The sequence below is a fragment of the Semicossyphus pulcher genome, unplaced genomic scaffold (genome assembly GCF_022749685.1).
Source record: "Semicossyphus pulcher isolate SPU_LCO1_2020_fin unplaced genomic scaffold, fSemPul1.0.p SCAF_19, whole genome shotgun sequence".
Lineage (NCBI taxonomy): Eukaryota > Metazoa > Chordata > Actinopteri > Labriformes > Labridae > Semicossyphus > Semicossyphus pulcher.
Genome location: NW_027211692.1, coordinates 18,832,237 through 18,843,342, shown reverse-complemented (window position 1 = coordinate 18,843,342; position 11,106 = coordinate 18,832,237). Strand labels below are relative to the sequence as shown.

At 40.2% G+C, this 11,106-nt stretch overlaps 1 protein-coding gene across 3 annotated transcripts; it reads left to right on the top strand.

The window, feature by feature from the left end:
• Positions 1 to 2,232: 2,232 nt before the first annotated feature.
• On the top strand, positions 2,233 to 10,977 carry taf15 (TAF15 RNA polymerase II, TATA box binding protein (TBP)-associated factor). Of its 3 annotated transcripts, none has more exons than XM_069668304.1 (16): positions 2,233 to 2,369; positions 3,119 to 3,143; positions 3,296 to 3,329; positions 3,436 to 3,514; positions 3,724 to 3,784; positions 3,931 to 4,115; positions 4,238 to 4,415; positions 5,999 to 6,033; positions 6,576 to 6,608; positions 6,719 to 6,828; positions 8,726 to 8,855; positions 8,950 to 9,069; positions 9,184 to 9,253; positions 9,379 to 9,467; positions 9,589 to 9,745; positions 10,545 to 10,977. In XM_069668304.1, the coding sequence occupies exons 1-16, from the start codon at positions 2,360 to 2,362 to the stop codon at positions 10,582 to 10,584; spliced, it is 1,356 nt and encodes a 451-aa protein (XP_069524405.1). In that variant the 5' UTR covers positions 2,233 to 2,359; the 3' UTR covers positions 10,585 to 10,977. The 3 variants fall into 3 exon arrangements, with proteins under 3 accessions (XP_069524405.1, XP_069524406.1, XP_069524404.1); XM_069668305.1 differs by having other exon boundaries at positions 3,433 to 3,514; positions 8,950 to 9,057; XM_069668303.1 differs by having other exon boundaries at positions 3,433 to 3,514.
• The last annotated feature ends 129 nt before the right edge of the window (positions 10,978 to 11,106 follow it).

Genomic DNA, 11,106 nt, shown 5'->3' with positions numbered 1-11,106 from the left:
GTTCAGGCAGCAGTTCAAGGTTGTAGGTGGAGCTTGGTGCTACAGCTGTCTGAAATAATTTCCCCATGGAGGCTGGGCTGTAGCTGTGTCGCAGGGTGAGGTGTTGGCTCCAAGTCGCTGGCAGACGCTGCTGGTGGAGGTGGAGGCGAATGCTGCAGCATTCTGCCAATTCTTCAGGTGGAGGAGGCCACTGTAGTTTGCTGACAGAGGTTGTAAGTGGAGGTTGGCTGATACATTTTCTGCCCCAATCTGTAGGTGGAGGCAGCTGCTGCACATTGCTGGAAGAGGCTGAAAACGGAGGCATGGCCCACAGCTGTCTCATAGAATCTGCTGGTGGGGCCAGAATCTACAGGTGGAGGCGGAGGTGGCAACTGTATCAATCAATCAATTAAACTTTATTTGTATAGCACTTTTTATCAGTTTGCTTTTTGTTTTTGCCTTTTTAGTGATGTCCCTGATGTGTGGCTCAAAGCTGAGGTCTGGGTCAAATATCACACCTACATTTTTCACCTGCTGACAAGGATTCAAAGCCTCCACCACCAATAACTAAGTCCTGAGTTTTGCCCTGGTTAAGCTGTAAAAAGTTCTCTGCCATCCATGACTTAATATCTAAAATACAATTAAAAAGGGCATCAATTAGCCACTGTAGGTGTCTAGTAGAGGCTGTCGGTGAAGATGAAGGTTGCCACCTTCCAGCAGCATGGACATCAATTTGCCATTTAAAATATCTTTTAAATATCTGCCACTGACATCAATTTAGAGAATATACAATATGTAAGCATAAAATTTAGATAAATGTCTTCAAATTAGATTTTGCAAAAGGGATCTTCTAACATTTTGAAAAAACAGACTAATAAAATATAAAACAAAAAAGGAAAGGACATAAAAAATATGATTTATGAACAAAGAAAATGAAATGTTTAAATCTATGTTAAAATTATCTTTTTATTCTGTTATTTCTCTTTTTCCATGTATATTTACCTTTGTCCTTTTAATATTTCCAAACTTAGTAAATTCTTCTGTCATCTATTCTTTGTTATAAAACATATGTTTTCTTATTCCTCTTAATGGCAGTCCTCAGACTCCCTTATATTTTATATGTTAAGTTTAAGTAGCTTCAGTGTCGTAGCTACTTATTGTTAGAGTATCACTGTGTAGCCCAGCGGGGAATTTGTTGATTTGTAATAAGATTACATATATGTAAAGGCTAACTTAATATATTTTAATTATTTAAAGAGGATTATTAGTTCTTTTTTTAATGAATAGCTTCAGTTCTGACAGCCTGCATCATTACAGTAAATAAGCCTACCAGAGATTGTGAAAGGGTTCAAATTTAATTTCAGTATATTAATTTCAATATCAAGGTTCTATTTGTCATCCCGTGAAGGTTTATATGTAGTTTTCTCTCCTTTGGGTTTATTAAATATTTGTAGCAAATAGCCTACACTGCTGTAGGATCGACACGTGCGTCTCCAAATTGAAAGAGGTGCTGTGCGCATTTTACGCACGTGAAACATAACCGGTAGCCTATCTTTCTTCATAATTAAATCTCCTACTGACATAATACATAACCTAGGTGAGGCGTAAAAATATTACGTTATTACTAGTTTAATGAAACTTATTTAAGCCACCGAGTGGGTCATTTTCACCAGATGCTTGAGCCATAGATTTTTTTAAGCGCAATAAAGTACACTGAATTTGAACATAAACTGGTGCGAATTCATCAAATAGAACTTATACGTTATAAATATACTCTTTAGCTGGCATTTGTGCTTATGAAAACAAATAGGCCTATGTCCTTGGGTAAGCATTGTACACATTTTTCCATTTGCCACAGGTCCAGTGTACAACGACTATAAGCTATTGCAAATAAAGAAATCCGTTTGGTCCGAGTTTGGTCCATCTAGATTTCATTGATCACACTCTAAAATACTGAACTTAAAAGTTACACTCTTTTCTTCTATAGACTCTCAAGAAAAGCGCTTTCTTTGGTTGTTCCACTACAGCAACACCACTCATATATATAAGAAGATAAACAGACAATTATTGTATGTTTGCACATAAGATATAATCTATATTTCTATTCCTGAAAAATACATTTTTTACGCCATAGGTAGGCTACTGTATTCAGGTGTTTTTGGAGTACTCTTCTAAAACAGAAGGTGGCGATATTGAAACTCAGCTTTGAATGCGCGCGGCCCGTTCAAACAGGAAGAAGAAGAAGCAGCATAAGGGAAGTGCCGCAGTGTGTCGAGCTCAATTCTGTGGCGCTGCGTAGATGTCAGACAGGGTTTTTATCAGCTAATCGGAGGAAACAGACTTCATTGTTTTTTAAAAACTATATATATAACGTCACAACATGGCCACCGGTAAGTCACTATGCAATTTGTTTGTTTTGTGAATTTGGTTTTGGTTGTTTTTGTTAGGGTAATGAAAATTGGGTCGAATAGCATTTAAGCTAAACCAGCGGAGCACCGCGAGGCCATAACAAGGGCCCCGTGTATTTCATGGAACATAGTACATTTTTTTCATATATAAACCAACTAAGCTTTATATGGTATTTGCATTGACACATTTTTTGGTGCAAAGTATAACTCGTGGTCTAACTTCCATTGTGATTGTTTTAAACCACCATTTAAATTACCGCTTTATTCAAAGTAGATGGAAATGTCTTGATGAGCAGGCCCGTGTCGCAGCTAGCTCATTTAGCCCGTGGTGTCTGCTCGCGAACATGAGTGCGTCTTTGTCTACACCGGGTCTGTTGTTTCCCTGTTGAACGAGGAACATTGCCCTACCTGGATAAATGAAGTAATAGAATAAGTCAGCCTTCAAACAGTTTGTCTTAAAGCAAACTATACCGAAGCTAGACAGTATTTTTAACCTTATGATAGCTTGTTTCCGTTCCAAGATTTAGCCGAAGCCAACTAAATTGACCGCCATTTTTTACTGGATTGGCGTGGTGACGGGCCTGTTTGCGTAAAGCTGTCCCACTTCAGTAACCCACTTTTGCCTTCAAGCATGCAATGCGCCATTAGCTGCAAGTCTAAGCACAATGTTTACTAATTATGGTATACACCTTTATCACAAACGTTGAAAAAAAATGCCCTTTCTCTTTCAGATTCAGGCTACGGTGGCTCTCAAAGGTAATTACCAAACAAGCCTTACATTGATTCCCTTTGTATGTAGAGAGACATTTCAACATTTTATTCTAAAGTTTTACATATTACTGGGCCAAATAAAATAGTTTTTAAATGCACTGACAACCTAAAACAATGTTTTTTTTTTCAACTTCTAGCTATGGATCATACAGTGGTCAGCAGGGTGGACAGGTAAGACACTTCCCCAAATTACTGTCTGTTAGGTGCAAGACTATGCTTTCACAAATCCTTTATTTTTTATTATAACCTGTCTAACTGGGACCCTTCTTGTTAGCAGGGTTATGGGCAAGGGAACGGAAGTGGTTCTTATGGGGGACAGAGTTACAGTGGCTATGGACAGCAAGGCCCAGCACAAGGTATGGTATATTTTTATTTGAGATAAGTAACTTGAAAAATGGCAATAATTGGGAAAAACTACTCTAAGTTGAATTCTGAATTATTGATAACGAGATCAGTTGTCATAAAAATATATAGACAAAGACAATTAATAGTTTATTTGTTTTAGAAGAAATTAGAGGTACCTGTATTGAAAATAGTTTTTTGATTTATCCCTGTACTATTTCAGAAGGTTATGGCCAGTCTCAGCAGCAGAGCTATGACAATTATGGCGGACAGGAGTCATCTGGGTAAGTTGCTAATAATTTTTAGCTTCACCTTCTCAGTGTTGTGAGTGGCTTCATAACATGAATAATGATTTCCAAAAATTTTAGCAATTTAAAGCTTTTTTTTTTTTTTTTTAAACGACTAATAATTTCTTCAAAAACACTTTAAGGTTCGACGACAAATCACCTTCTTATGGCCAGCAAGGTTCCTATGGTGGGGGAGGAGGAGGAGGAGGAGGAGGAGGAGACAGCTATGGACAGCAGAGCTCGTACGGCAGCCAGGGACAGGGTGGTGGAAGTAGTGCCGGGGGCGGAAGTGGTGGTGGCAGCAGCGGATATGGAAGATGGAGTGAAGGTGCAAATAACTGGCTTATATCTTGATATAAGACTATCTGCATTCTGTATGCAGCTATAAAAGTAATCCAATATGCAGTCTAATAAGTTGTGTAGTAACTCCACACATCCTCTCTGCACCAGGCGAAAGTGGTGGTCAGGGTGGGAGGTATGGACGTGACCAAGGAGACCGCTCAGAAGGAGGAGGGGGCTACAGAGGCCGCGGCCGTGGTGGCTATGACCGTGGCAGTTATGATCGCAGTGGTGGATATGATCGCGGTGGATACGACCGCGGTGGAAGAGGAGGACCTCCTGGTATGGGGTAAGTTGCGTAGTGCCACTGCCCCCAAGGTACCTCTATACACTGTGAATTATGAGACATGATCAACACATCATCACTCATCAACTGTAAATCATTCACATAGACTATTTTCACCACTCATCTGCTTTGTGCTCCAGAAACGCAAACTGTGATTTGTTAAAAATGAGACTCGTGCAAACTCTGTGGATCACATTCGTAATATTCACCACCCCTCTGAATTGTGCTCCAGGTGCCTCTGTCAGATTTTTTTACAACCTGATTCACTCAAAGTTTTTACTTGTGACATGCTGTTAAGATCAAATGATTGCTACTCACACGTTAGTGGTGGTTCAGTAGAGATTAGAGTTATTTGACCCACTGAAGATCTTGCTTTCAATGAGGTCTTAGTAATGGAACGGAGACTGACGTGCCTGTTCAAGTAGGAGCTTTAAAGGAATAAAAGACCCAGTTGTGCACCCCAGACAGAGAGGCAGGTTAAGTCTTTTCTGCAGCAGAATAATCTGCAGGAAACTTTTGTTGTCCTACAGTGAGCTCGTCTGAAGCAGATATTTCTATAAGGACTTCTACGCTGCATCACACAGTTAAGATGCTTTCTTGCGCATTAACAAATTGTGGTCACCACTGGAATGCAAGTCATGATACACCTCACGTTCTAGCTAAGTTGCCGTCAACCAATGTTTGAGATTTTTGTTTTTTGGAAAGTCTTTGGTACAACCTCAAAGCTCCACATGTTGCTCCAGTAGTTGTGAAACCAACTGGCACATCCATTTTATGCAGCTTTATTTATTTTAGATTATAAAAGTTTTTAACTTAGGGAAAGTTCTTTTACTTGCAACAACTTTTGTTATTTTTTCATCAGACCTTGATCCTGAAAGAGTGTGGACTTTTGTGTGCTCTCATATTTTTATCAAAGTCACAACTTCAGCAGACACAAACTTTGTTTTGGTGTTTCTCGCGCTCTGACAACAACATGATACGACATGACCAAGTTAGTATTTGAACAATGGGAACTCCAGTGAAACGCTGCCCTTAGACCCAGAGCCACATCTTCAGCTGCTTCACATTCAACAGGTTTCATTCAAGTGTTGTATATTTGACAATGGCGAACATGTGTGTTGTGTTAACATGGATCTACATTTTATACTACAGGTGTTCAGAGTGATTGAACTAAAACTTGGACCTCAGTTAAAGGATCTCATAAACGCACTCAGTGGAAGATTGCTTATCAGTTGCTACACCCCTTCACACTAATTCGGCTTCATGTTAAAAAACAAATTTGGCTGTTTTTCCAGCTCTTGGTATCCAATCTGGCCATGTAAAAAAGGAAGTACTAAATTTTATGTAAGTGATGACCCAGTGACTTATAATTATCTTCACTCGTCTGCCTGATTGCTCAGTCAGAGCTTCCTAGTCGTATGTTCATTGATCTTTAATGTGAAAGACTAACGCATTCCTCGTGTGAGACATTTCCACCATAGTCGCACACCCTGGCAGGAGTGCATACTGATGGGGATGTAGGGGAGCTTTGAGCTCTCAGTTGGGACAAAGGAAAAGCCATCATATCTCCAATTTTTCCTCTGCAGAGGTGGTGACCGTGGTGGCTACAAAAATTACGGTGGTAAGTGACGAGCATCAGAACTGTGTCGGTGGGGGAGGAAAGAACTTGAGTTAGAAAAAGAGAAAAGAGGGGATTAAAAAAAAAACTCAGTGAATGCCACCATTTTCATGTCCAGAGCCCAAGGGACTCCACCTATTATTCTTAGCAGGATTTCTCGTAAATGACTTGTGATATGGTAAAGAACATGGAGCCTGAGATGTAAAATAATGGTATTGTTGCATGAAGACGAGGGATGATTGTAAATGACAGAGGTGCTCCCAGGACGAAGAAGGAAAAACTCTAAAACTGGAGACATTTTGGTGGTTTTCATTTCTGGTGTAAGCTCAAAAAGAGAAAACAGAACAATTCTGTTCTTGTTGCAAGGTGTTGGTATGTGGTGCAACGGTATGAAAACACCCACCAGAGAGCTGTAAACATGGACATGGTTTAAATTTCTTTATCATTATGCATTGATAGGGATGAAGTTAATAATTTGTGTGAAACAGTGGAAAGTCAAAGATTCTTTGCTCAAGTCTTCTTCCATCCTCTCCTCTGTTTTACAGGCTCTCGAGACTACGGCTCAAGGGATGAACCAGGTAAGACGATCTTTGATCATCAGTTTTAGTTTAATATACCACGTTTGCCTGTGTGAAGGACACAGTAAAACCCCTGAGTGATTCCTGACTTCTCCCAATCTCCTCCTCAGCTGGTGAGCAGGACAACTCTGACAACAACACCATTTTTGTCCAGGGACTGGGAGAAGAGGCAACAGTCCAGGAAGTTGGAGATTACTTCAAGCAGATTGGTATCATCAAGGTAGGGAATTTTAGTCTTTCGTGTTTTATCCTCCTGCTGGACTTTGTCGAACAAACCCCTTATTACTATTTTCTGCATCTCTAATTCTGCAGACTAACTTGAATGTGACAGTGTTTTGGGAATCAAATCGATGACGCAAAATTTGTCATGTTTGAAATATAAATTAGGCAGATAAATGTTTTTTCCTTCTAAACACGTCCTGGTGAGATGTAGTTGAGTGTTGGCCAATCTTGGATTCCATCGGCTATAGTCTGAGACGATATAGCCTCTGGGGACACCAATGAACGGTCCGGGCAGTAAGCAATAATTGACTCTCCGTCAAGACTTCCGTTTTCCATGTGCTGCATTGTTACTAGGGCTGCAACTAACAACTGCTTTGATAATCGATTAATCTGTCGACTATTTCTATTATTAATCTAATAAAAAGGGGAAGAAAGCTCAATTTTAGTATTGCCGTTATATTCAAAACAAATTATATCTTTTTTTCTCATACCATGCAATATTAATATCAATTATGTAACTCAATTAGTATCTTGTTGATTTACTTAATTTCACATGAAAAGGGAAAGTACAGACAAGGCCACAACAATAAAAAAAAGGACATTGGGGATGCAGCCATGAACCGAGTATAATAGGGAAATGTAACTAACCAAAATATATTTAATCAGACCCTACTCAAGTTTCTGTTGTGAATAAATAAAAGATTCACTTCAGTCTGAATATTTAATGCCATTAGTCTTAGACAAACACTCCATAACTTCATGTTATACTCCTGTCTGTCCGACCGAATTTCAGCTAATTAGCGATAGATTTGTGTCCGTTCTGATGGACAAACGCACGATTACAAGTTCATTTAAACACAACGTGACGGACAGAAATACTTTCCGTCAGTTCTCTCCATGTTGTGATGTTTAATGAAGCTGGGCATTAGCTTTATCAAGAGTTGGCGTTAAAGTAGCTTTACCAGTGCTTTAGCTTATTAACAGCTTTCCTCCGCTGCTTTATCAGCGGTCCGGCTGTGAGCCCATCACAAAACGGAGAGGAGACAAAATAGACGGAGTTTCAGTCTGTTAAGTTTGTTTTTAAATGAACGTTAGAAACTGTGATTGTCCATGTAAACAGACACTAATCTACCGGAGGCGGACGCATCATCAGCACTGCACAACAAACTGAGGAGTATCAAACGGAAAAATAATCAATGTTTATCCGAGAGGAGACCGGAGACAGAGTAACTTCCTGTAATTCATCACCTGAGCTACACAAGCCCCATTGGCTGGCTGCCCCAGTGACGTTTTCACAGCCTATGCCATGCATCATAACAAAGACCCAACTAATCAATGATGAAGTTTGTTGCCAACTATTTAAATCATCCATTTTATTTAATATAATCAATTACTTGTTGCAGCCATAATTGTTACAGAAAGAGCAAACGTTTTCTTGTGATTTACTTGTTATTAACTGGTCTTGCCTTTTGCTGAAATTTCAACATCATGAACGCAGATTTGTAAAAAGTAAAAATTCAAGCTTCGTCAGGTCTGTCCTCAAGAGGAGAAGAAAACTTTTATAATGCTCGTTTGTTGGATCGATCTGATGCATTCGAGGAAGTCAGGGAAATCTGAACGGCTTTTGTGACTGTGTCAAGGGAATTCATCTCAAGGTCAATTTTAGATCTAGAACAGATTGTTAGCTGTTTGCATGCAGATGTCTGTTTATAGAGATGAATAAGAAGCTAAGTTGTCGTCGGATCACACTGATGGGAGTCGAGATGTCATTACGGCGTCGCGATGTCATTACGGCTATTCTACATTTCTATGTAGAATCTGTAAATGGAGATTAAGTGTTGGCTAACACTGCATACGAACATAAGCACTGACAATCCTGTGTTCATTGCTTCTAGGTGAACAAGAAGACCGGCCAGCCTATGATAAACATCTACTCTGACAAGGCCACCGGTCGGCCAAAGGGAGAAGCGACAGTTTCATTTGATGACCCCCCCTCAGCAAAAGCAGCCATTGATTGGTTTGATGGTAGGAGAACTTGAAAATCCTCCAAATTCTCTCCTCCTGCACTTGTGTATACTTCAGGGTCCCTCTAACTGATGTTGTGTCCTCTTTATTTCAGGCAAGGAGTTTGGTGGCAAACCCATAAAAGTATCATTTGCTACCCGCAGAGCTGAGTTCACACAGAGAGGAGGAGGAGGAGGAGGAGGAGGAGGAGGTGGTGGAAGAGGTGGGCGAGGAGGTGGGTGTAGATTGAGTAGTCCCTGGGCCCTAGTAACAAGTATTGCATAGATCAAGTTTTCATATTGATGTCTTCATTTTCCAGCTCTGAAGTTTTTGATCTGTTGTCTGTCAGGTTTCAGAGGTCGTGGTGGTGGAGGTCCCAACTTTGACATTAAGGGAGGAGACTGGCCCTGTCCCAACAGGTTTGTTACATAATTTAAAAAACGCGTTTTAACTTTGGTCCATCCTCTAAGCTTTTTTTTTTTATATATATATATATATATATACACACACACATACATAAATGTGTGTCTATTCCCGTCTTCAGCTCTTGTGGCAACATGAATTTTGCACGGCGGCAAGAGTGTAACAAATGCGGCGCACCCAAACCAGGAGATGCAGGATATGGAGGTGGAGGTGAGTCATTTTAACTTAATATTGATCTTGGACAATGTTCTTCCAGAGCTTCATTTCTGTCACTTACGTTCCTGGAAATATGCATTTCTTGTTTAATGACATGACTATTGACTGTCTGCAGATCGTGGAGGCAGAGGTGGTTATGGCGGTGACAGGGGCGGTGGTTTCAGAGGTCGTGGAGGTTTCCGCGGGGGAGACCGTGGAGGCTACGGCGGCGGTAGTGGTGGTGGTGGTGGTGGTGGAGGAGGATTTGGAGGAGGCTACAAAATGGGAGGAAGGTTAGTTGAGGCCTCTTTTTTTTTTTATGGTTAGCGTTGTACACATTTTATATGTAGCTGACCTTCTGCGAAAGGATGCCAGTATGAGCTGTGGGTGTCTGCTGATGTAGTTTGGTTATATGACCAGAAGATGGCGTGAACTGCCTGAGATTAATCAACAAGTGTAACATTTTGTGTTATGTACTAACTGTTTACAGTATGTACTAAATCACAAGCCTTATAGTATACAGTTTTTTCTAAAAGGCAATGACACTTAATATTTGAGCTGTAAAATATTAAACTAAGCAACAGCATAATTTGTATCTTAATAGTTTTAAAACTTATATTTTATGTAGTTCACTATTGCTGAAGCTGATTTCCTTTTGAGAATAGCTTTTGAATTGTGCGTAATTTGAGCTAATGTTTTCTGTTGTGTGCACATTACATACCAAATTGGGTGTTTAGTTTCCTTTTTGCTTCAAGGCTCTTCAAGTGACGGTTCTACCAAGAAACCAAATACCCATTAACATCCTTCACTTTTTTCCCCTTCCCCTTGAGGGTCTAGAATATTTGTAAATTTTGATTTATTGCTACTCTGAAGGTGAAGCGGCGCATTAAAACAAGGGCAGACTACTTTTATTGCAAGGAAATGGTTGGATTTACAAAGGGGGAGGGTTGGGGGGGCAGAGACTGAATAAGAAATTGACAACATATTTCACTCCCGTCTGTTTTTCAGATGAAGGTTAATTCAATTACAAAAGAGGAAGTCGTTCTGCAGAAAATACCAGTGGTAACGGATGTCATTTATTTTTCTCCGCAGAGGTGACCGTCGAGACGACAGGAGGGACCGGCCATACTAAGTGTTGAGCAGATGTAAACCTCTCCAGCCCTGCAGTACACCTTGGAGGGGGTTTAGGTTCTTGGGAGTGGGCTCGATCAGACATTCTGATTCGTCTACCTTTTTTGTAGCCAGTGTGTCCAACCATCACTGCTCACCTGTGAGCGAGGGAGGGATGTGTTGAGCTACTGAGAAAGGACTCTGGGGCTGATTGGCACTGTTGGCATGTGGTCAAATGTTTATTTTCTGCTTTTGTTTTATTTCTTTGTACATCTTTTTAATTTTCTCAGACTCTAGCTGCAGATGTTTTGTGAGGTAGAATTCGTACCATTGTTTTGTATGAACGGAATAAAATGTTTTACTTGGTTTCTTTTTTTTTTTCTTTCAAAAATGATATTAAAAACTGTGATCTTTTCTCTGTGCTATGTGTGAGTTTATAAGATATCCACCCAGACATTAAAACTATATCTCAGTGCATTAGTATGTGGAGTGTGGCAGTATTTTGCCCTGAGTTGGCGTGCAGAGACACAGAGGGGCGGTGCTG